The sequence below is a fragment of the Pyrgilauda ruficollis genome, unplaced genomic scaffold (assembly GCF_017590135.1).
Source record: "Pyrgilauda ruficollis isolate IOZ18807 unplaced genomic scaffold, ASM1759013v1 scaffold46, whole genome shotgun sequence".
Lineage (NCBI taxonomy): Eukaryota > Metazoa > Chordata > Aves > Passeriformes > Passeridae > Pyrgilauda > Pyrgilauda ruficollis.
This window is the reverse complement of record NW_024526155.1, coordinates 4,850,030-4,874,934: the sequence shown is the minus strand read 5'-3', so window position 1 is coordinate 4,874,934 and position 24,905 is coordinate 4,850,030. Positions and strand designations below refer to the sequence as shown.

At 46.2% G+C, this 24,905-nt stretch overlaps 2 protein-coding genes across 10 annotated transcripts; both read right to left on the bottom strand.

Moving 5' to 3' along the window:
* Positions 1–234: 234 nt before the first annotated feature.
* SLC35C2 (solute carrier family 35 member C2) lies at positions 235–5,764 on the bottom strand. 4 transcript variants are annotated; one of them, XR_005956064.1, is made up of 10 exons: positions 5,516–5,764; positions 5,288–5,438; positions 3,592–3,655; positions 3,301–3,373; positions 2,976–3,144; positions 2,605–2,688; positions 2,100–2,275; positions 1,269–1,398; positions 781–1,125; positions 235–565 (listed from the first exon to the last, which is right to left on the bottom strand). XR_005956064.1 is itself a non-coding variant. In XM_041478625.1 (9 exons), the coding sequence occupies exons 1-9, from the start codon at positions 5,630–5,632 to the stop codon at positions 1,004–1,006; spliced, it is 1,086 nt and encodes a 361-aa protein (XP_041334559.1). In that variant the 5' UTR covers positions 5,633–5,764; the 3' UTR covers positions 235–1,003. The 4 variants fall into 4 exon arrangements, 3 of the variants coding, with proteins under 3 accessions (XP_041334559.1, XP_041334561.1, XP_041334562.1); XM_041478625.1 differs by having other exon boundaries at positions 235–1,125; XM_041478627.1 differs by having other exon boundaries at positions 235–1,125; positions 2,211–2,275.
* A 115-nt stretch (positions 5,765–5,879) lies between these two features.
* Positions 5,880–24,899, bottom strand: ELMO2 (engulfment and cell motility 2). 6 transcript variants are annotated; one of them, XM_041478619.1, is made up of 21 exons: positions 24,678–24,899; positions 20,653–20,778; positions 20,478–20,518; positions 19,903–19,975; positions 19,521–19,571; positions 18,386–18,567; positions 17,489–17,588; positions 17,148–17,299; positions 14,836–14,914; positions 11,293–11,343; positions 10,845–10,967; positions 10,075–10,209; positions 9,548–9,652; positions 9,360–9,468; positions 8,589–8,725; positions 8,117–8,280; positions 7,922–8,034; positions 7,510–7,617; positions 7,103–7,185; positions 6,717–6,794; positions 5,880–6,191 (listed from the first exon to the last, which is right to left on the bottom strand). In XM_041478619.1, exons 2-21 carry the CDS (start codon positions 20,728–20,730, stop codon positions 5,991–5,993), a joined length of 2,163 nt encoding a protein of 720 aa, XP_041334553.1. In that variant the 5' UTR covers positions 20,731–20,778; positions 24,678–24,899; the 3' UTR covers positions 5,880–5,990. The 6 variants fall into 6 exon arrangements, with proteins under 6 accessions (XP_041334553.1, XP_041334558.1, XP_041334554.1 ...); XM_041478624.1 differs by having other exon boundaries at positions 7,103–7,179; XM_041478620.1 differs by having other exon boundaries at positions 24,708–24,899.
* Positions 24,900–24,905: the final 6 nt, after the last annotated feature.

The window sequence follows — 24,905 nt, the reverse complement described above, 5'->3', positions numbered from 1 at the left end:
AGGATATGGTGCATTAAGGCAGAGCAGTCAGTACGTTCTCTTGGCTGGCATAAATATGAGAGGCTGCAGAACATCTCCCTAATTCTAGAGATGCATGATAGCTGGGCAAGTGTTTTGTGTGCCAGGCCTTATGGGCATGCAGCAAGGTCAGTGGAGGACTGAAAGGAAAGGAGCTGAGAAGACAAATGAGCTCTGCTTGATGAAGCATAGGTACAGAATGTACAGACAAAAGCAAATCAGAAAAAGTTTATTTAAAAAACAGAAAAATCCCCCGCTCAAAACCCCACATACTTTCTGATAAGCTTATTGCTCAAGTTAGATCTCCCATGACACTGCTCATTCTCCTCTTGGCCTGTAGCACCAGAAGTACTCTTGCATCCCTGTCTTCCCTCCAGCCAACATCATCTGGAAATGTTGATCATTTTCAACTGGTCCCAAACACCAGCACTGATTCTTTCCTCACTATGCACACAGAACGTGGAGGTCCCCAGGCACAAAAGATCCTTCTTTCTGGGGCAACTCCAGGGATTTATTCAGTCATGTGATCCCACCAGGATGGGAGTTCCTAATTTGCAGAAACATTAAAAAAAAAAAGGGAAGGTGTATCTACCTTCTCCTTTGAAATCAAAACCTAAACAGCAGTAAAGTCATCCCTGAACCACTCAGCCTGCAGTCCAGACATGTCCACGTTCATTCTACAGCTCATGGTCTACATTCTCAGTAAACAGCCTTCAGGATCCCCTAATGGACTTTTTACAGTGTTTCTCTGTCTCACCTCACCTTTCCACACCCACTGAACCAGGGCTTCCGAGTTCCTGTGAAAGGCACATTGCCTTTTCTTGTGCAGCATCTACAGATCCACACTGCAGGAAAACAGCAGAACTCTCTCCCCGGGCTCTGGCTCTGCTGTGGGTGGTCACAGAGACTTCTGGACCTTCCTCCTGGATAGCTGTCAGGCAGGTTTGGTAAGAACAGAGCAGGTGGCTTTGTGCTTCATGTTCAGTCAGTGCTGTTGTGGGGTTTCAACAAGCTCTTCCTCTTCCTCACCCTGTTCGGGGTGGCGCAGCAGCAGCTGCAGGTCAGGGTCAGAGCTGGCCTCTTTGTGTGGCTCCAGTGCTTTGTCACCTGCATGCAGACAGCCCGTTTAGTGACAAACTTCCTGGACTTCCCACCAAACCTGGCACTGTCAAGGAGCTGGAACAGACACAGCTCCTAGTGAAGCAATAAGAAAGCCTACAAAGAAAGAGAAAGGGATTTAAAACAATCACCTTTAGAATTCATGGCTTTGAGAACAACGTGGAGGGAGATTCCTAACAGGCAGACAGCAAAGCCCAGCCAGTTCAAGAGACTGAGGCGGTCTCCCAGTAAATGTGTGGCCAGGAATAAAATGCAAATTTCCTGTGGAAACAAAAAAACATGACAAGTGGCAGGACAGGACCTGAGGAGATATGCATGATACATTTTTCAGCTGAAGCCTAGATCAAGATGTCAGGCTGCTAAATTCCTATCAGCACATTCTTTCATGCGCACAGAGTTCTAAAAACAGTTTCTAGAAACAAACAACCTGTCAAACCAGGATGTGGGATTTTAAGTCATCTGACTGCATAGCTCAGTTACAGAGGAATCTTGCAACTTCTGGATCAGAGAGATTTCATATATCACAGTTCAGCTCAGAAGTATGTGTGCTGGACTCCTCTGGGGAGGGGAGGATGTGCCAAACTAGGTTACAGAGACAGCTCAAACCAGTGGTTTGGTCATATGCAGGTCTGATGCAAGACCTTGCCCTTCTTACCCCTCCCCTCTTCCACACCATCTGCTGCTCATGAGGGCAGTGGGTTTTAGTCTATCCCACATGCCAACAAACTTTGATCATTAATGTTATTTTTTATAAAACAGGCACTGGTCTCTGGCTCTTTGCTGTCAGGGACCCAGAGACTTCACTACAGAGACTGCAAGGCAAAGCATCAAGCTCCTGTGCAAGGAGAACAAAAACAACAAGCAATAACTTCTAAGGATCTAAGCAAGCTCCCACCACATAAAGCCCAATAGGGATGACTCAGTGCTTGCCTTCTAGCATTAGCACAGGAACCATGCCTTACCTTAAAAATGCCAGCAATGGAAAGGGTGAGGCTAGATGTTCTGGAAACCAAGAGGAACTCAGAAAAGCCTAGACCAAAGGCAAGAATTCCACCCAAGAACAGCTTCCCTACCAGAGAGAACAGCATTCCTGCTTCATGGAAACGGAAGAGCTTCTCTGATATGGACAAAGGAAGGCCTAGGAACAAGACAATGAGTAGCAGAATACCATTCCCAGCACCAAGGATTCCTCTTAGTAAGATAGATGGGGTGGGCTGCTCACATTCCAGTATGAGGAAGATGTGGAGGCAGTTCTTCACAGCCCTTACTTCCACAAGCATGGCAGGCTACTACTTCTATGCACTCTTTAACCTTCTGCCAGCATAAGATAAATCCAGGTCTCTAACTACTTTGCAGAGTTGATAGTTGTTCAGTTATCTAAGTGAATTATCTCGAATAACAAATTGCTAAGCAATCTCCCAACCACTCTATAAAGCTATCCCTGCTTTCTCTAATTAACTCACGCACCCTCAAACACCGCAAAGAGTGGGAAGAGCCCCAGGAACATGAGCGGCTGCAGGTGAAACATGATATCAATGGGATTCTGGAGTCCTGAAAGAGGAGAATCAATAACAGAGCAGGCAGCAACAAGCCAGGGAGTAACACAGGTCCCAGAGCCTTTATTAGCACCATTCCTAGACACACACCTGTATTTACGATGCCCACACCTGTGCTGCTGCAGACACCCAGCCACCCTCATTACCCACCAACAGATACCCCATGCCCAAGGTTTCCAACACCTTCCATGAGATGTTTCGTTTCTGCAGCAAGGGCTACCACCTCTCCTTATTCCCCTCCCTGTTACCAGCACCACCACCCCCTCCTGGCACCCCACATACCCAGTTCAGCCTTCTGCATCAGTATCTGAGTGAGAGTCCAGCGAATGCCCCCCAGGAAAGAGGCACAGAGCACCAGCACAAACCCCTGTGCGTTGAACTGTGTGGACTTGTAGGTGAACATGAAGAGTCCCCCAGCAATGAGCAGAACCACCAGCAGCAACGTCACCCTCTGCAGGAGAGCAAACACAACAGAGACAGGCACCTCCTTCCTTTCAGATTCACCCACATAACTGCAGCATGCCTCTGCTTACATGTTTCTTGCACATGCACTGCCTATTTCCCCGGGTCTCACCTCCCTCCCTAAAGCATTGTGTGGGACTCTTACCATTTCCTCCAGCTTGAAGAGCAGTGAAAAAAGCAGGATAAAGAGAATGGCAGAAGATTTTGTCATCGTGTAGCTGTAAGGACCAAAATACACTGTCAGACTCCTTCAATGTATTTTTTCCCATCAAATCACTATTAGAAACCATCACCCATTTCTACACTACTACCAGCAAGCTGTCACAGACCCTGCATGCTGACCCACTAACCAAACACCTGTTCAAGAAACAGACCCTGGCAAAGCACTCTCCAAACCCCACCAGAGGCTCCCAGGGAACGTGGTGTTTGTACTCACAGGGAGACAGTGACATACAGGAAGCTCCAGTTACTCAGCCCAATATCCAAGGAAGTTGACAGAGCTAAAGAATCAATGAAAAGGACCTGAAGTTAACTGTCTTCCATGACATTAAACAAACCCACCACAAAACCCTGCTTCATGGCCACAGATAGCAGAGCAGACCCAGGGGAAAAAATAAGCTTTCCTCATGTTAGTTCTTCAGACCCAACATAACTCAGATATTCTCAGCTCTTCATGTTTCTGTCCTGCTCCCTGTGACTCAAGTTGGGCTCAGCATTGCACTCAACATGCATTACAAAAAAGCCAGAAATAACTCTTGCCCTCCCTGTGACTGCAAGTGATTGCAAATTTGCATAAAGTCTTTCTTGATTGTATCAGAGCATGGTAACTTGTAAGTCTGAGGGTCATTGCAAGAAGCCTGAAAAAGCAACAATTATCTGCACACAGCAACAATTATCCGCACACAGCCTTAACCCTGCAGCTTTTGGTACAGCCTATTCTCTCTTCTATGGAAGTTTCCTACCACAGGAAACAGTGTTACTGATCCAAGGGCAGGCCATGCTGAAAGGTAAAATTGCTGCAGATGTGGAGAAAGCTTTTTTCAAGAAACCATGTGGCATGTTATATAAAGTACTGCAAACCTTGCCAGAGATCACAGACCAGATGTTGTTCTGTGGGAGCCAATACAACACACAGCCAAGGAACTGCAGAAGTAGTTACAGTTCTGTGCTCCAAGTAGGAGCTTCACTCCTTGGTCTCAGATAGTTCTGTGTGCCATGAATGATGAATTCTCTACCAAGCTCCACCCTGAGAAAGATGCAAGGCATGGCTTGATACCAGCGTTAAAGACAAAATGTTACTTGCAGACACAAATTATCAAGGCACTGTAGAAGGTTCTCTGTGCCAGTGACTCCTTCAGAAAGATCCATTCTGTGTGGCCTCTTCCTATTCTTATACATCTAACGAGCCATGAAGGTGGCATGTCTCAGGCTGAAGCTTTAGGTAGCACCTACACCTGCCCTACACCTGGTAGGGAAACATGGGGGCCAGAGCAATGGCTGGATCCCCCAGCTCACCCTGTCCCAGGGGATTGGCCCCGACCACCCCAGGCAGACAAAGGGCTCTGGAAGCAGCCAGAGTGCCACAGGCACCCCTGAGCAGCCTCCTATATGCTGAATATGCTGAGTTGGAAGGGACCCACCAGGATCATTGAGTCCAACTCCTGGCCCTGCACAGGACACCCAAGAATCCCACCCTGTGCCTGAGAGTGTTGTCCAAATACTTTTAGGCCAAGTCAGTCTTGGTGCCATGATCACCCCCCTGGGGAGCCTGTTGTACTCCTCAACCACTTTCTGAGTGAAAACCTTCTCCTAATATCCAACCTAAACCTCCTCTGATTCAGCTTCATGTTTTCTTGGATCCTGTCACTGGTCACGAGAGTGAAGAGATCACTGCCTGCCCTTGTGCTTCCTCTCGTGAGGATGCTGAAGACCACAATAAGGTCTCCCCTAAGTCTCCACTTCTCCAGGCTGAACGCACCAAGTGACCTCAGCCGCTCCCATCACCATCCTCGTGGCTCTCCTCTGGATGCTCTCCAGCACCTTAACGTCTTTCCCGTATTGCTGTGCCCCAAACCTGCGGCCCGCTCCCGCTCCGCCGCCCCTCTCCCGTCCCCTCCGGTGCCCGGCCGTACCTGCGGGGGCTGCCCGGCGGAGGCAGTCGGCCCAGGACAGCGCTGCCCGCGGCCGCCCGGAGCGGCAGCGCTCCAGGGCGCGGGCGAGCGCCGCGAGAGCGAAGATGAGCAGCAGGTGCAGCAGCGTGACCAGCAGCGGGAACGGGAAGCTCTGCGGGACCGACAGCCGCTGTCACCGCCGACCGCCCTCCCGCCGCCGCCGCCCCGCACCGCCCCGCCACCCCGCACCTTCATCAGCCACTTGTTGTAGAAGGTGATGCCGATGGAGAAGCCGTAGTAGAGCAGCACCAGCGGCGCCGCCAGCGCCGCCCGCCCCAGGGCCGCGCCGCCCGGCCCCGCCGCCATGCGCCCGGCAGCGCGCCGGGAGAGCGAGGGGCAGGAGGCACCGGGGAGGGCACGGGGGATGCCGGGGACGGGGCCGCAGCAGGGCAGGGCGGGACGGGCGCGGGGCTGAGCGGGCCGTGGCGGCGGGGGAAGCGGGGCCGCCGCTGACGTTGGCCGGCGGGGCGGGGGAACGAGCGACGACGGCGGAGCGGGGCGGGCGCGCAGCGGTGACGCTCCGCGCAGGGCGGAAAGAGGCGGAGGCGGCGGCGGCGAGGAGCGCTACTGGTTATTATTGGAACCGATACAAAAGGCGGGCGGCGCCGGGGCCCCGGCCCGAGCCCGCGGCACGGCAGCAAGCGGCGGCCCCGGCGCGGGGCCCTCAGCCGTAGTGGTACACGAAGTCGTAGCTGCTCGGCTCCTTGGGGATCGGAGGCGGCGCTTCGGGGATCTGGATGTTCTCCAAGTCCAGGAGCCTCAGCTTCATTTCCATGCTCAGCAGCGTGTCCAGGTCGCTCTTGGTCAGCTCACTGGACATGTCCTTCCCCAAGAGAGCATTAAGCCCATCAATCCAGATACAGTACTGTGGAAAAGAAGGGGTCGTTCACGACTCCAGGCTTAAATGATACCTTACGTCAAATCTTTCTGTCCATGCAAAAATTAGAGAACTTTAAGACAAGAAACACTGGAGTGAGTTAGTATGTAGGGAAAAAAATCCCACTCCCAGCTCTAAAACAGTGCCCACAGAGATTTCCAATGGAAGTTAAAAGCCTAGTGGAAAGTGTGAGCCCGTGGTTGTACTAGAAGGACAAGTGTCTACAGTGGCACAACAAATGAAAAAAGTGAACCTATTCTAGGCATCATAGGAGGAAAAAAAGTAGCAGTCCAGACTAGGGGAAATTAGTGTGGGATTTTTTTTTTCTTTTTAAATGAAAAAGATAATTAAGGGGGAAAAAAAGATGGTTCATATAAAGCATCAGCAACATATTCTAGGAATGAACCTGGTGAGAGACAGCCTGCTCGAGTCTCTAATGAGAAGCAACCCATCCTTCCTAATCTCTGAAGTTAATTGATATATATTCTACTGCTTAACCACTACGTTTCTTACCTCATATTTATTAGGTGCAATGAAGTTCAAGGTCTCATCGGGATCATATAATATGGAGAAGGCCAATTCTAACACTTCCTAAATGGAAAAGAATCTTTCACTCACCAGCTGAACAGAACATTGCAGCACCTTCTGTCTGCCACCCTGAGAGAGCTGCCTTGCTGCAGCTCAGTACACTTTGTGTGAGCAGTTCTGAAGAGACTACTGCACAATCATGCTTACAGCTCCTTGCAGTCACAAAGGAACACTAGGAAAGGGCTCAGACAGGAGATGGGGTTTGTACACAGCACACCTGCAGTGGGGGAGATCATCCACTCCACTTGCTCACCTTCAATCTCAAACACTACAGCATTAGTTATTAATGACAATGAAAAGGGAGCACTTGCCTTATTCTGTTTCAGTGCACTTTTCTCCTTCATGTGTGGACAGTCCTTCCCTGTGACAATGGCTTTGATGTCTGCAACTGGAACTAACAGTGAAAAAGTAAAACTCCCAAACAAGCAATCCTAACCAGGAAAATACAGAACTTTGTTTTGTCTTTGCAACTGAACACTGGTTTTTTAGCTCGTTAGTGCAGTTTTCCAAAACACATTACCAGTAAGACATCCCTGCAGCTGGCTTTTAAAAAAGAACTATCAAGTAATTCAAAGATTTGAAGAATTTGGGCAAGGACCAAAAGTTGATATCTCCTTAGTCAGGGCTTCAGCCTTGTGTCTTTCATCTTTATCTAGGATTATATTCAGCCTCTAGACAGCAGAGCACAGAAAAGTGCAAAGCTGTAATCAGGACTTACTTTTTTCTTGTAAAGATTCAAAGGTCACTTCCCCCTGGGCATTATCTTCCAGGTCTCCATAGTGTAGCACCTTGTGATTCAGAGCCAGGCGACAATACCAGAATCTTTCTGGAACACACACCAAGTAGGGTACGCTGAACAAGATCATTCACATAAGGTCTCACAGGCACTGTTACAGCCTCTCCACACAATCCATCTGCTTGCCCAGTTCCTCAGCACAGCTTCTTATTCATGAGGGGATGGCTGTATTCTTAGAAATGCACATTTGTGCCATCCCAAACTACTGGCTGATATGGACAGCCAAGTAACCAGCTTTTCTTTCTGGCAACATGCCTGCTGACAGATTAATTAATTAGATCTTTTTTGCTATAGTTCTTCACATGAAAAAATACAGCAGACACTGTCCCCTTACCTTGTCTTCTGCGATTTCCAATTTTCCTAAAGCTACTTCCCTCACAAAGCCTGTTCAGGCGCTGCTGCTTTATCAGCTCCAAGATCTCAGGTTGGATTTTCTCTCTCAGCTCCCTGGCAATCAAATATGGAAGAATAAGCAGAAAATGGAGATAATGGCAGGGATAGAAGGCAAATATTTTTGTCAGGCACGTACACAATAGGTGGAGACTGGAAGTCATCTTGGCTCATCCTCTCAGACTGGCGTAGCCGCAGAATCTCAGAATAGCTCAGGCTGCGAAGTTTGCTCTTGAACTGGTCCAAGGAGTTTGGTTTAGAGGGCAGAGCCCTTGTGATCTGTTCCCTAACAACCTGCATAACCTAAAGAGGTGGGACAGAAAGAAAAGTCACATTCTTGTTGGCAGCAGAGTATTAGGGCACAGTTCAGCGGCAGCAAAGAACTGACATGGGATAGCAGGGCCAGGAGAATCAGGACACTAGTGACTTTGAAGATCCAGAAGAATCAAGAAGGACCTCAGTGCATTCCAAATAAAAGTTGAGTCATCCTTTACAGCCCATACTAATGCCCTGTCACATCTGTGCTCTACTCCTAAACCAAATGTACAGGCTTAGTGAACATGTGCTGATCTGCCAAACATTTTACAAAAATATCTCTTCTCCAACCTGACCTTATTAAAATCTTCTGCTGTCGCCCTCATTTCTTTCCAGGTCTTGTTCAACAGCTGGATACAGATGGCAAACAGTTCCTCAAATGCACGGTCATGGGTGAAAAACATGGGGTGATAGTCATTCCGGCCTTCATTGGCTTCAGAAAGAAACAAACCACAGCCACGTGAGCATACTGGACAAAAGGTACTAGGAGTAACTAAAGTCCACCACAGTGACAGACAACTGGTGGTGTGCAACAGTACTTACTCCAAGAGATTAAGACCATTCAATACTGTGCCACCCCACAGATAGTTTATTGACAATGGAAATTCTCCCCACACTTCACCATGCAAACCTCTGTGACTCCTGCCCTTTTCATCCTGGTCCCCCAAAATAACTGCTTGCAGTGTTTCCCACCTTCCTCTGGTGGAATTTCTTATGGTGGTTAATTTTCTCAAAATGCTGTTTTGAAGATGTCAGAGCAAACAAACTTTTCCCAAGTTCATGGTGGTTTCAAGACTATTCTTTTTAATACACAACCCTCCTGAAGCTCTGGGAAGTTGAAGCTTTCTTCATGTATCAGTTTTTCAGGAGAACCAGAGTGCACACACCAAAATTTCTCACTTTATTTTGATAATGGTATTATCGCTCTGACATCAACTGTGCTTAATTCCAAGCTCACCCTGTCCTTACATGGCAGAAGTGAGATCAAGGTACAAACGCTTGTGAATATTAGTTTTTAGAAGCATCAGCCCAGCAGCCTGTAAAGCTGGGTAATAAATGGTACTTACGGAGTTCCCCAACTTGCAGGATCTCACAAAGCATCCTGGTGAGCTCAATGGCACTGCGCCCAAAGGGACACTCATGTTTATCCTCTCGGCTGCTGTTCTCCAGAACAATCTACAACAACAGGATGTCACACACACTAAGAAGAGCTGCTGAGGCGTTGGCATCTGTAAAAATCAGCAGCTTCACATACCCTGATATAGGTGTCCTGATGAAATTTGGCCAAATAAAGCATGTTGTCCAATGCCAGCATCCCAGGAGGAGTCTGTGTAAAATCCATGGCTGGATTGATGTGATTCTGTGAAAAGGGTAGAAAGAATCGAAATGAATTAGCTCAAAGGAATTGTGTGAGAACCTTTTCTGAATTAATTTCAAACCACCTGTCCATCAAGCACACCCATACACCTATCCGAGAGGTAACCCTGAACACCTCCTGACAATGCTAGCTGAACTTTCTAGAGGAGAGGCTGGTTTTAAGTTCTTCATAGCACAGGTGCACACGGTAAGGAAATACCTCCAGAGAATGCCTAATGAACCCTTGCATTTCACCCCTCAGCAAGTTCATAACAATCTTCCCCGGGAGTGTGAGTGAAACTGGATCTCTAAACTCAGATACTGAAGTAAGGTAAAGGAAACAGCTGTTCCTGTTCCTTATTTCCCCACAACTCCTATGGAGATTGTTCAGACTGCCCTGACAAGGTTTACAGTCTAGATGCATACAGTGAATCCCAGCATCTTGTAGTCCTTGGTGTACATGGCTTTGCGTTTCTCTGTTCCGCTGCCAGGGACGGTGTTGCTGTCAGATTCTGCATCAAATGCAATTCTTCTCAACTCAAATATGATGTCTCTCTGTGCCTGAAGGACAGAAGGCAGGGAAATGGTGATGTAATCAATCACTACAGCAGTATTTTCACATATTTCACACTCCTGCGTCTCTCCTCAGAGCTCACACAATGAACACAGGGAGATGCCAAGGGTCATTAACACTATGCACAAAGAGGCAATCCATTTCAAAATGGCAAGTTTCAATACAGTGGGTAATGCAAAATATTTGTTTGCACTTTTCTTTAACTGCAAGTTTAGTTACAGGCAATTTCTAGGCATTCAGGTAATGCTATGGCATTTCTCCTTAAAAACTGTAATACAGCTGAGTAACAAGACACCTGAAAAATGCCCATTTTTCCTCCTATACTGCAAGCAAATAGATAAAATGATGTGCCTGTCATAGAGGTTAAGTAACCAGTTTTACAGCTGGCATCACACTGGTCAAGAAAGAAGTATATGACTTTCAGAGCCCACTTACATCTCAAAATCCCACAGAATGCAGTAGGATGGTCAAGAGCATAGCCTAATCTCAAGGTTAACAATGTGAAGGGCAAGTTTGAAACTTTATGTACCATGCACTGCAAATTCCACAGTGCTAGGGAGCCCAGGAATAAGGCCCCTTGTACATCCTATTCTATCAGATCTTACTCAGCTCTATTAGTGACCTGATCATTGGGATCCATCTTGGTCATCATTCTCTCTTCCAGGAGATTAAAGGTCAGGACCTGCAGGACGTAGAGCTGATGTGCCATTTCTGTTTTAATGGGGCGGTTTCCTCTGATCACATGCTGCAAAATAAAGGAGAGGGTAGAAATTAAGAGAATGCAAATAAAAGCTGAGGTATTAACCCTAGGCATATGCCAGACTGCACGTGCATCTCTCTATATGAACATTCAACTGTTTAACCTCCATATCCCACCAGAAGCATAACTATAATGCTCTGCAAGAGCAGAAAGCAGTATCCTGGTAACCCCCTTTTGAATAAGTTTTACCTTTGAAAGAGTTTTCTGCAAGTGCCCAGAGGGCAGTAGAATTTACACTATGCACAAGTGAAACCTCCATTGATTGAACATTAGGAAGCACTTTGTCATTCCAGACATATGACATACTTACATTTAGGATTATAGACCTCAGGTGCTTCTGGGCAAATGCATTAGCCATTTCCTGTTGTGGAATTTAAAGATGAAATAACATGAGCGAAATATAAACAAAAAGCCCACACAGTGCAGAAAGGAGAAAACAGAAGAAGCCTATGAATTGGAGATAGCACTGGCACACAACAAAGTGCTTTTCTACAGACTGTCAATTTAGCATAGCATCTCAGCACAACTCATAGATGGCTCCCATACAGAACATGACTAGTGTGGAGCAAGCCAGAAGCAAATTTAGCTTAATGTTGGACATCAAATGGTACTTCACTGTTAGGAGATATGGCAGCAGGGAGCACACTGTGCATTGCCCAAGAAAAATCTGCCATCTCCAAGAGCTTCCTCCAATTAGCATTTCACAGCTTCTTATACCAAGGTAAACACCCAAGATAACAAGAGCTATGGGAGGCAGATTTCCGGTCTCTTCCCTCTCAAAAACTCTCCTTCTGCAATTTATTTCCTTTGTCCAGTTTCTAAAGAGATGATCAGAAGACAGTTTGAAGACAATTTGCAGAAGCATTTCAATTTACAAAAATACAGGCTAATAATTTTCATGCTTAGAGGAAAGCTTCCAGTTTCCCTCTTGACTGCATGGCTTCCTTCTCTAGACGAGGAGGGTTTCCCAAACATCAAGTCAAGATGACAAACAGTCACAGCAGATGCAAGGTGCCTTCAGTTCCAGCAACAGTTGCACATGCATCTGCTAAAACCTAACCTGTGCTTTCCTTGGAAATTGGGAAGATGCACTTTCTATCATACCAGTGACCTCATCACCCCTGCTAGGAGAATGGCACAAGTGCTAATGTCAAGGTGAATATCATGAGTTTGCTGCTACAAGCAAAATCTATTGGGTAAGAAAAATCTGTTGGGCATTTTATCATCTGGAAGAAGTCCAAAAGAACTGACAGTCTGAGATGTCTCTTTACATTCCTGTGCAGTGCAGATTGAGAATTGGGAGCAGATGTGGAGTCTCAGACAATTGCATTCAATCAGCTGTACATTCTGAGCAATCCAAGACTTTCCAACTGCTCCTATCAACATCACTCTTGACAGAACAAGAAGTCTGCTAAAATGTATGCATTAACCTTGTTCAGAATTCCTATTATCCCTTTTGATCCAGACAGAAACCTCCTGAACCAAGACAGTGACTGACAGCCAAGCTGTAATGGCTGCAAGTTCAGCAGCACTCATCTTACAACCAAAGTGAGTCAGTGCTTGAGTGGAAGGTATCTAAGGAGCATCTAGATGAAGTAGGAGGTGCTTTCAGAGAGAACACACTGCCCTCTGAGTCATTATTTTCTACTACTATTTGTGAGATGTAGTACTGAGAATAGGACAAGGCTCTGTTGTTAGGATTTGCTCATGCATGCCACACAAAGAATCCTTTCTCTGAAGGAATTAGTTTGTACGTGGGATGGAGTTAACAGGTGACTGAAGCAGATAAAAAGTGGGAAGGACAAAGACAATTAAACGATTCTAAACAGCATAGAAAGAAGCATGAGGACACATACAGTCAAACCACTGCTAGGGGATCTATGGTCTGCTTAGAGTCCAGTAAGGGCCACTTTGCTGCTTGATGGTCACAGAAACACAGAATGATTTATGCTGAAAGGGATGTCTTGAGATCACCTAGTCCAACTCTACTGGTTCAAGCAACATCAGACAGAGCTTGCCCAGGACTGTGTCCAGTCAGGTCTTTAATATCTCCACTGATGGAGACTCCATAATCTCCCTGGGTAACCTGTTCCAGTGTTTGACCACTCTCATATTTATGTCTTGTGGGTGAGCATGTTTCATGTGAAATTTCCTGGGTTTTAAGCTGTGCCCACTGCCTCTTGTGCTGTCAGTAGGCACAAATGAGAAGAGTCAGGCTCCCTCTTTTTTATTCCCCTCCATCAGATATTTAAACACATAAAACCTCCCTGAGTCTTCTCTTCTTAAGTCTGACCAATCCCAAATCTCTCAGGCTCTATTCATATGGAAGATACTCCAAGTCCCTTAGACAACTCCATAGCTCTTTGTGGTCATTTGGATTGTATTCAAGGGAGGGGAAAAAAGTGAAAAATCCCTTGGAATTTTGTTTCCTATGAAGTCTATGATCTTTGCTGAATTACCAACAGAGGGGTATGATTTTTCTTATGTTCATGTATTAAGCATATCCTTTAATTTTAGAAATTATGTAACACTTATTGACATGGTAGTTTCCACTCTGAAGGTGCTGCATCCTTGAAAAAAGCAGAACATTCTCTGTGCCATGCAGAAAACCAAAAAACCTACCATTATCTCAATACAGAAGGGTCCAAACCAACCCATTAACAAGGGTGATTTCCCTGGAGTTAGCAGAGGGCAAAAAACATTCTTAAACTACAATCACCATAAGGGAGAAGTCACAAATTAGGCAGAATTTATGCTCTAGTCCCCAGTCAGCATCAAGTTTCGTGACTGCTCTTCACAGACAAACAGCTCTATCTTTAGAAGGATGCAGCTGGATATGAAACTGTCATTAGAACAAGTGAGATCTGGGCTATAAACTCATGCTGCAGTAAGTTTAAGGAGATTCAGATTGCTGAAGGACTTGTTCCAGTTTTACAGTTGGTTCACCTGGTCAGTCTTGCAGTATCAGTTTCCTTTTATGACCATCTGTATGACCCTGTGTGCACAGAAAGCCATTCAGGGTTTCTCCTGCTACTGATTCTTCTCCCCTCCACAGTGTGAGGGCATCCCCAGGAGTCCTCCCGCCCTTCTCCCTAGGTTCAGCCACTCTCTGAGGCTGTGGGCATCATCCCTGGGATACAAGGGGGCACAGCTAGAGAAGAGCTGACATGCCTACAGTCCCCTACATGACCAGCCCCCAGGCTTGAGTTACTTACAGTGATGGGCAGGTCTAGTGGGTTAAGCAGCTTGTCCTGCTGGCAGAAAGCAAAAAAAGGCACAAAGAGAAGCAGACAGGATTTAGCTTGGAGTCCAGGAATAAGGCACAAACAGGGCACTAGAGAAGAAAGGCTTAACACAGCAAAGCTACACAATACACACATATGCACATCTTGCAGGTAGCTGAGATCTTGGGAGTTTCCTCAGAGCAGGGCAGTGTTTCATTTCTCACATTTGCCTGCAGGAATATCCCTCTATGACTTAAGAAAGGTCCCTTTTTGGGGGAGAAGGAGGTGGGTGTTTCTTTATTAAGTATATGCAGCCCAAGGAGTCTACCCAGCCTACCTCTCCCATACACAATTAACTTAGAAAAACTTCCCATGCTGTCTGCAGGATTACTTTCTGTCTCTGAAGGTCTTTCAGAATCCTTTCTGAGCATTTCCCAAATATAGATGTGTGCTCCAGGACACATTATTAATGGGATGGCACTTTTTCTCCTCTGTTGCCATACTGAAACAGGCACTTAAGTTCTTGGCAAGGTCTGTGGTCTACCTTGCCCAGACAATATGATTTCTGAGGCATAAACAGCCAGGCAGCAACCATCACTCAGGTTTAAAGTCAAAAGGCAAGAACAAACCTGTCTCTTGTCCTCAGGTGCCTTCAGGAAGAGGGCATTGATCAAGGCAATGGCATACGTCTGAATCTCTTGGTTTGAGCTGCAGAAACAAAAAAGGGAGGCTTGTGAGGCAACAGGCAGTACAGAACATTACAGCTTGCTGCTTTACCTGCACCATCAGAACACTGACTACAGCGCTTGTGCATTTTCAACAGACAAGCAGGGCTCATGTAACCGATGCTGATGATGTTCAACTCTTCAAAAGGCTTGCAAAAACCTGACAGAGATTTCTGACTGATAGGTCCATTATCCAGGAGACAGAGCAAACTGCAGCCCAGCACCACCACGGTTTGTTTCCAGTGCTGAAACTAGCTCTGTAAAACCTGGTTATGGTACAGTCTGCTACATGGATACAGCTGGTGGCTTCCAGCTTGGAACTGGTATGGAGCAAGTTATTTTTCTCCCCTATGCCAATGGAAGCCACCAAAATCAAATGGAACTAAGGGGAAAAAATGCTTCACTGCAGAACTTCTTCAGGTAAAGGGTGCTTAGCCCCCTCCTAGGTCACACAGAGTGTGTGGTTATACTTGTCAAAGTATACGTTCAAAACAGCACAAAACTAAGCTTCTAAATGCCAATGATATTCTTCTGTCCTCCTGATATTCTGTCAAATGCAGGTTTGTTTCCTGCAATACTCCAACTCTTCCTGGGGGTAGACCTTGGCTGTCAAGTCACTCTGTCCCTCAGCCTGAACCAGTGCACATCACTGCATCAAGCTCTTGTGATGAACAGAAGTCGAGTGTATCACCTAAATAAATATGTGTGCATGAATATACTTATTTTTTAAATATCTTTATTTACTTAACTATACATATAGAAATAAAAGATCTTTTCATAAAAGATCTGAAGCCAATACTTCTTTTAGCTTAAATACCTATTTTCCTCACCTTGACATATCTCTAGATAACAATCATATTCTTTCTTCTATTGCTCCCTTCCAAATCTTTTTCATTTTGGTCAATGTGCTGTACTTCATGCAAACATGCAAATCTCCATGCAGCATCCTAGGCTCTCCCTGGGCCTCCAAGCTGCACATGTCTCTGAAGTCTGACATTCACTTTTGCTCTCCTTTTCAGGGTTTGTTGCTCTTTTCACCACACTGCTTGCTTTTTGACAAAGCAGAACAATTTTTTAGGTTAGTTTCTCCTCTTCTAACTTATCTCCTTTGGACTTGTTTCCATGGTCATGTTCTTCCAGAACATACTCTCTGCTATGAAGTGTTCCCTCCTGATGGCCTTGCCAAGAAAACCACCAGCAAATCCTGACTCACTCTCCACCTCCTTTTCTAAAATATTCCCTACATGGATGCTTTCTTAAGTGACCATTTGTGTTCTGAAAGCACTTAAGCACACAAGTTTATGTCTTGAACAAAGATAATTTGTTTTAAAAAACTGCACAAGTGTGTTCAATGTTAGGAGCAAATCTGTGTTTGAGTGAACCAGAAATCATAAAGCTGAGAGAATAAATACTCTTTGCAGAACAAAGCTGCTGGGGTGTTCAGGAGAACTTGTTTAGCTTTTCTGTTAACCAAATTCAAATGTATAAACATTCCAAGCATGGAGTGACATTGATGCAATACTTTGTTTGCACTGTAATTTGGTTAAACTACTGTTCACTGATTAAAGAGCATTAATCACATTCACAAATAGTGCTTTTCCATATGTTCAGAATGAAAAGGCTTGAGAAAAACCCAACCTGTTCAAAGCTCTAACAACTACATGCAGCTTTTTCATAATGAAGAGTAGAACTGACCTAGACAAACAGCCCTAAGAGACAGAAATTAATTTTCCAGTTTGTTTGGAAAGAGAGGAAGGAAATGAAGGGAATTTTTAATCCTTTCAAGCAAGAAAAGCAATTGTTTCCTTCCTTAGTATGCAGGACAAAACCCAGAAGATGATGAGGTCTTAGATTCTAGTGGAGACAATTTAAAGAGGGGTAAAAGTGACAGACAGCTGGATGCAAAACCTTTGGGAAGTTGTGCTAGTGAAATGCAGGTTTGGTCCTAGAACTGAACACACTTGGGCAGTTATTTAAAGCTAAATATCTTTGTTCAACACTCATGTGCCCAAGTTCTTCCAGAACACAGAACATATTTTTCTAGGATCTCATTTTTTAAAAAAAATCCATTAGAAATCTTAAAGTTCAAGTAAGTTGTCATATCGATAATGCTTAAAAAATTTTTTTGGTGTTCCAAATGTAAGAGGATGTATTTTTAAATAAACAAGTAGTCATAAAATTGGTATAAATCCCACCATTGCTGGGAGGACACTCACACTTGCAGGTGGGAAATGAGCTGCCCCACGGTGATCTCCTCTGCAATCTTCTGGTACAGAGTCTGGCTGTTGAGCACCATGCTCTCCAGGATGGCCAGGGAGCGCTGCAGGATGGACACGTCCACCATGGGCTGGCTCACGTACCCTGCAATCTGAACACACAGCAAGCAGCAGGTCAGCTCTGCCAGCCAGCAGACCTTGTGGGCAGTGAGGGCTCAGAAAGGGGGGTGCACTCTGCTCTCAGACAGTACTCAGCTTCTCAGAGTCTTGTGCTCTTCCTGGGAGAGGGATTAAAGCGTGAAAAGAAATAATATCCACTCACCCCCTCCGCCCAAACTCACCTGTTTGATGAAGGTTATTGAGACCATGTCCCAGGAGACAATACCGTGGTCCATGAGCTCCAAGAAGGCAGTCAGGGTGAAAGCCAACATCTCACTATAACTGAGAAATTGAAGAATTCAGTTACAAGAGATCTGCTGGCAGATAAAAGCCTGCACAAGCTGGATAAGAGAAAAATGCCACCATGTTCTCCCAATAACACAGTTTGGCACCTGGGGGAGCAATAAAGTGCATGCATTCATGCAGATAATTTTACTGTTTTATAGAAAGATATTTTATTTTTCCTGGTTACAAGCACAAATTAAAATTAGCAGCAGTAAGTCCCTAGTCCTGCCACCAGAGACTCACAATCACCAGGATCAGTACTTGGCTACTCAAAGGAGCAAACATGTTTCCACATCAGAAAAAAAAAAAAAAAATAAGGGAAGTTAATTGTCCTCTAAATATTGGGACCTGACTTGAAATCAAATGAAGGCACAGCATGAATTGTGGAAAATTTAATACATAACCACAAGACAGAAAGATAAAAGAGACTGAAGGGAACATTGCAAAAAATGCCAGAAATGTATTAGTTGCTAATATATAAGAAGAGCTATAAATGTTATTACAGTAAGTTATCAAGACTTTAAAAGCACTTTCAATGAAATGTAACAACTGCAACAGAAAATCCAACTGAATTATTTGTAACATAGTTCACTGTGACTGTGCTTGAGGAAATTCCAGAGCAAATCATGACTGTCTCCTCTTCTGCCTCGTGAGGTTTAGCAAATGACTGGAAAGACTTGGTCTCCACAGATCAGCATTTGCTCCAAGGTCAGTTGCTTAATGCCACTTCAGCAAGCAAAATGAGCCCCTTATTCAAGGCCTTCTCCCAGAGTCCTGGAATAAAGGAAACTTACTGGGATAGAAGCTTGGTCCCACTCTCCACAAGCCGTGTCAGCACTGTAATCCCTTCCATGTTGATGAACTCTGTGGCAAAGGTGACGTCTGCTGAAAGTTTTGCCAGTTCCTTCATGGCATCCAGGCGGGCTTCCATGCTGTGGGACTGGATCCTCTCCATCAGCTGGCGAGCTGCCCTGGACTGGCAGGAAAGAGGGATGGTGCCAGTTACAGACCAGGCACCTGCAGGCTGAGTCCTGCCACCATCAGCATTCTGTCAGAAGCCCATGGGTGGGCAGGGAGAGCAGAGCCAGGGTAGAGATAGCAGCAAAGTCACATTCAGTAGCTGCAGTCAGCAAGTCTAAGACAGACTAAAAAAAGGCTTCTCTCAGCAACAGTTACAGCCAAGCAGGAGGTGAGTGAAATGCTGGTTTACATGGCAGAGCAAATGCCTGTTTTTCTCCTTGCTGAGGTGAGTGGAGGTGGGTACAGAAATATGGAGCAACACCATCAAAGAAATGCAGTATTGATAAAAAGTCTCATGATCTAATTTTGTGTATCCACAAGACATTCTGTAAGATTTCTCAGGCACAGATCACTATATCCTCTTAATTCCCCTTTGCCCAAGTACCTTCTCCCAGTCCTACCTCAGCTCTATGCCAAGACATTTGCACAAAAAAGGGTTTAAGAACTTAAATAAAAAGAAAGATGGAAAAGGTGATTTTTGAGGGCACAATAGCAAGAATTCAGCAGGAACAATCTCCCCTTCATCAAATTTGTCTCTATTTTAAGTTTTTGCATTCAGTCACTGGAACTGTTGCTTTCTAACTGACCATGCTAACTTCACTCACATTGAGAATGCATTTGTCAGTGTTTCACTGCATCCTAATCTAGGAGATGCATTAAAACTGTAGACTGAATTTATTGACCTATATTATATATTTATAGCAGAGCATCCAAAGCAAAGACACACACCACAGGCAGGATGGAAAACAAAGAGTGCATGCCTCACTGCGTGGAAGGGCCCACAACAAAGGAAATTTGCAATTACCCCCCTGCAATTTGGGGAGAAGGAGAAAGAAAAGCCAAGAGGTAAGAAACAGCCTGCCACCCATGGAGAGTTACTGAGAAAGAGGGAGGTGAGGAAGCATTTACCGGGGAGACTGCCAGCTGGAGGATAGTTCCATTCTTGATGTCACAGCGAGTCTGGAAAGAAAACCCAAACTTAAACTGTGGAAAAGTGGGGGGGAAATAACCCAGCTGGATCTACAGTGCACATCTATGCACAGTAAAGGGGCTCCTATGCCACACAACCCTACTGAGGGTACTGAACTTGAGTGCCTGAGTCCCCACAGCCAGGCATGCAAAGGGAGCAGTGCAGAGCTCCTCTGCTGAATGGCACCATTTGAGCCTGAATCTCTCTGAGAGCAGAGATGCTGCTCCTCAAGGATTAGCGCAGTATTGTTCCATGACTGTAGTCCAAGACATTGTGGACTCTCACCCAGGGTATCAGCAAACTGCTGCCCCTCCCACTGACCTGCTCTGTGATGTACAGCTGAGGACCATCAGCATAACGCAGCGTGTAGTACTCAGGGTTTGGCAACGACCACCTGGCAGAGGAAGAAGAAGGATACATTAAGCATCTTTGTCCTCTTTCTTCTGATTGTCAATTAGGAAATGGAGCTTGATGCCAGGAAGTTGCAGAAGAACTTTCAAGCAAAGCTTTAGCAGGGGAAATTAGGTCTCCCAAAGAGGAGAGAAAACTCCTCTTGAGGACAATGTGGGACTTCAGCCTACTCTAAATCACCTCTGTGGAACACCTGAACAGGCCTACACTTCAAGAACAGCAGAATGGGCCAATCCTCAGAGAACTGACCCTAAGGCATACAAATGCACACACTTAGAATTGGAATAAAAATGGAAGGCCCCCATTTTCCAGGATATCCTTTTCTTCACAATTTAAACCCCAGCCCGTTCCATGGCCAAAACCAGCAGCAGGCAGCATGGACTGTGCTAGCAGCACATTAACAAGCAGCAGACTTCCACAGCAACCCAGCAAGATTTGTCAGCAGGACAGACTTTCTCCACAAGGATTCCCAGAGAACTACTCACCCATCACAGACCTCCTTGATGATGGATGCAAGAGGCCTTTTCTAGAACAGAAAGAGAGTCCTCAGTAGCCGTGTTCCTCTCAACCAGAAAGGAATACTGCCCATTTCTATGCTTCCCACATTCCAGTATCAACGCTGGGGTGCCTTTCCTCCCCCATCTGGTTACCAGGTCTCACCTGATCTATTTCCAGCAGCTGGGCATTGGCACCTGGCCACTCAACAGCCACTTTCACAATGTCTGAAGGTGGTGGCATTGCTCCAGACTCCTCCAGGTACCCTTACAACAGCATACACCTCCACACCTGTTAAGAGAAAGGACAGTGAGCATCTTCTCTGAAAACTATTTCACCTGCTACACTGGATCTAACACCAAGCTTTGAAACACCTAAGCTCAGCCTTATGGTTTCCTGGGCCTGACAGGGACAAAACAGCCTTATTAGCAGAGATCAAGGCCTCACACAAACAGCATATTGTGAAATTGCATGCCCAGCTTCATCACCTGAGAAATACTTCTGAGAGCTTGTTGGGGCACTCACAAGAAGGGTCACTGATCAGCAAAGCCCCATCTGCCACCCACTGTCTGTACTGGTAGCTCAGGCTGCAGGACTACTAAAGCAGCAGCTCCCTAGGCTCAGCTAGGTGAGAGCAGGAACAGACTGTCCAGGTGGCCTCCCTCCCACAGGCTGGTGTTTATTCATGACCCATCCAAATTTCTTAGACAACTTGATCCACTCAGGATACCCAAACAGGCTCTTAGGCAAAGCAGCAGCAGCTAACTTTATCCTATTCCATTTTTGTAACATCATAAATCCAAAACATGAGCATCCATCACAGAAAATAAGATAACTCAGGATTTGCTCTGGAAGTGTACCTTTCACTCCTTCATGTGCCTTTCAGAGCATAAGCTTGTGTTCAGGGTTTGGTCCCAGTCAGTTGTCAGACACAGTGGTTTGTGCCCAAAAAACTGGACTATGCAACCTCCTGCACTGCTATGACAGCCAGACTTGGTCCACTCTACCACCCCCCAGCACCTGGGAAGTATCTGGCAAGTCAGATTCAGAATTTCATTATATTCTGGAAAGCCAACCCCAATTCACAGAGATGACCACAAGTCAGTACTCCTGGCCTTCTCTTTCTGTTTGAGCACCAATCCCAAGAGTGGCTTGTATTTTTTAAAACTCATTAAATGATTGTAAGACTAAACACATCTCATTCAGAAAAGTGCCAGTCAAGTTAGGTTCAAAACAACATCTCCAACCTTACAGATAAGCAGCACACATTAGCTGACCTTGGAAAAGCAGCAGACTCAGGGCAATTACCAGTACTCCCCAAAGAGCCCAATTTGTATGACATCCCCAGACCTGCAGGGCTTCCATGTATTAAATCTAGGAACAGACAGGCAGTTCCCAAATGGTGTGTGATTTCCACTCACTGCTCTCCAGCAGTTAAAGGCTATGATGGCCTACAGTGAAAGCCTGAGAAACATCAGTCCTGTGCAGAATCACACACTCAACATCCCCAGTACCAGCCTGTAACAACTGAACAGGTAATTACCTCTCCCACGAGCGAGCCAAGTCACAACCAGAAAACATCTAAATCTATTCAATGTTCAAGACACAACAAATACACAGTGAAGAGAAAAGGCTCAAAGATTAGTCCCCGAGTATTAAGAACTGAATTTGCAACTTTTTAAACTAATTTACCCATGAGTAATTATGCATGAGTAATTAGCATCTAATTATACTTTTCCCTTCAGCCTCTTGCAGTACAGTCAGTCTTTTATTTGTATTGCAAGTGGCAAGTTGCTACTGAAAAGTACAAGGAAATACAGCAATTTACATGCCAAAACAAAGATGTCCAGACTACTAGAGGTAGAAGCCTTTACAAATGTCTGACTTGTCTTTTCCCACTCAAAGAACATGCCTCATTCAGACAGGGGAAGTGCCCATTAAAACAGAAATGCTGGTATGAGGGGAAATGCTGCAGAAATCATAGAACATTTAGGTTGGAAAACACCCTTTAGGTCATGAAGTCCAACCATAAACATAACACTGCCAAGTCCACCACTAAATCACATTCTCAATAACCATATAAATGTCCTGTTTCATCCCCAAAAAAGTACTGCAGAGGCACGCAGCACCTAGAGGTCATGCACTCTACCTGCAGCTCCCCTGATATCCTCACCACCAAAACCAGGAACCAACCAAGTTGTATTGCACTACCCTGGTATCTTCAAAAAAAAGCTCTCAGCTGCACACAAATTCAAAGTAGCTCACCATGATATTTAACACTTATTTCTGTCCCAAATTTCTTCCATAAATGAGCACCCACTCATGACTGGCAACCATGCTCCCTATTCCAATCAGTATTCAAGGCACAGCAAATACACAGTGAAAGAAACAGAGCTTCAAGACTCTGGAAAATATCTTCAAGGTATTTTTTTTTTGCACAGCAGCACCACAGAGCAGACACCACAGGTATCTCTTACAAAGACAGAGATCTGAACACCAAAGTGACTTGGCTAAGGAGAACCCAGACAAACAGGAATTAAAAATTTAAAAAGGTAGGAAACTTTTTAGAACAGTCTTGGTCAAACAATGCTTTGAAGGACCAACACAGATCGATAGTTCAGCAGAAGCAGCTTTCCAGAAGAGGACGACTGGACTACAAATACAAAGGGTACTTCAGGTCAGCCTCTTAACGTGAGGCTGTCTGCCAAAAGCATGCTTTGAAAAGATTTCACTGTGCATCTGCAGACAAGAGGGGTGTCAAGATGTTTGGTTTTACAAGGGATATTTTGCAGTGCAACAATGATAGAGCTGATAAAATTGTTGAGAAGCTCTTGTGAAGAAGTACAGACCATGAAGTTTCGTAATTGTGTTTGTCAGTCAGTCACTTATGTGCATGCTCTCACAGCACATTCTTCTCAACAGCACGTAAACAATTTCTCACAGTTTGTACAGAGAGACAGAAGCCAAACTAAAATCCATCAAAAATTAATTCAGTCTGCTTCTGCAGAGTGAGATATGTCATATAAAGCAGTGGTGCAGGGGTAGCTGCAGGGCAAGGAAAAATCAGCAGAGCCACTAAAAACACACTATTCAAAAGACTTCTGAGAGGCTGCAAGCTAAAACAACTACAGTATTTTAAGCAGAATTTCCCTATTCACAAACTCAAGTCTTCTTTTCATTACAGATAGAGAACAAAGTGTGCTGCACACAGAATGAAAATGAGGAGGATGAAAGAACATTCCCTGAAAAAGAAAAGCTGCCTGGTAGAATCCCCCAGTCAACAAGCAAATAGCTGCAGCTTCTGAAACCTGTAGATGCGACAAAACACCGTCAGCAGTCCTCAGCAAGTCCCCAGATGGTACCAACTGGCCAAGCTAAAGTTGGAAGTGACATTGGCAGAGGGACTAATGGGACAGGTGGGCAGAAAAGACATTCCTTGGCCAAGCAGCATGAAAGGGTAGGAGACAGCAGAGTCCAGCCCGAAGGCTATGCAGTTTCCTATGCTACCTCACACACCAAGCAATGAGAAACATCCCTCTCTAGATAAACCAGAGAAGCAAATGGCTCAGATTCCCTGCCTCTGGAACCCTACACTGCTCCAAAGGCCTTCCATGGCTGCACTTTGGCGGTAATGCACCACGCCTATGGGCTCCGGCCATGCACATTTCAACACAGTACGGCAGAGACCATCTCCTGGCAAAGACAGAAACTGATAGCAACAAGCAAAAAGAGAACTGCTTTATTATGTTTAATCAGTCAAGTGACTTCAAAGCCGCCAGCCAGGCGCCAACACCCGAAGCTTGGCTCAAAACCCAGTTAAAGGCATTAAACAAGAATTTTTCTGCCAAGCGCTGTCCGCGCTGTACCGCGGAGCACCGGCCTCGCCCCTCTCGGTGGCTGCCCCCGCGGGAGCGGCCGCTCCGGGGGCAGCGGGGGCGGCGCGCCGGGAGCGCGGCACAACGGGACTCCGCCGACGGCTGCGCTCCCTGTCCTTTTCCCTATCCCTATCCCTATCCCTACCCACGCTCTCGCCCGCCCGCGCTCCCCCGGCCCCACCGCGGCCGCTCCGCGCTCCCGCGGCCCCGCCGGCGCTGGCACCGCCCCTGGGCGCGTCACGCGCCCGCCGCGCTGCCATGGAGACCGCGGGCACCATGGAGACCCGACCCGCCGGCCCCGCCGCCCCAGCGCACCCCCTGGGCAGCCGAGTCAATGCCGCTAACCGAGCGTCCCTCGTCCCCGCGCCCCTCCTCGCCTCCGGGGCCGCCGCGGCGGGGCTCACGTCAGTTCCCCGTGCCCACGCTGCCCCGCCTCCGGGAGCGGCTGCGAGCGCCAGGGGCCGGGCGCGCAGGAGCTCATGCAGGGCAGCCGCTCGGGCTGGCGCGGGGCTCTGCGGCGGCGGCGCCGCGGCCGCGCTCGGC

What these genes read in the sequence shown, in the direction of transcription:
- SLC35C2 (XM_041478625.1), bottom strand. Translation starts at nt 5,632, where the DNA reads ATGGCGGCGGGGCCGGGCGGCGCGGCCCTGGGGCGGGCGGCGCTGGCG. An exon ending in CCGCCGGGCAGCCCCCGCAG is followed by an intron (nt 3,656 to 5,287) that starts GTACGGCCGGGC and finishes TTGATTCTTTAG; the next exon opens with CTCTGTCAACTTCCTTGGAT. An exon ending in CAAAGCCATGAATTCTAAAG is followed by an intron (nt 1,126 to 1,268) that starts GTGATTGTTTTA and finishes GTCTGCATGCAG; the next exon opens with GTGACAAAGCACTGGAGCCA.
- ELMO2 (XM_041478619.1), bottom strand. Translation starts at nt 20,730, where the DNA reads ATGCCACCACCTTCAGACATTGTGAAAGTGGCTGTTGAGTGGCCAGGT. An exon ending in TCCAGCTGGCAGTCTCCCCG is followed by an intron (nt 18,568 to 19,520) that starts GTAAATGCTTCC and finishes CTTTCCTGCCAG; the next exon opens with TCCAGGGCAGCTCGCCAGCT. An exon ending in CACCTGAGGACAAGAGACAG is followed by an intron (nt 11,344 to 14,835) that starts GTTTGTTCTTGC and finishes ATTCCACAACAG; the next exon opens with GAAATGGCTAATGCATTTGC.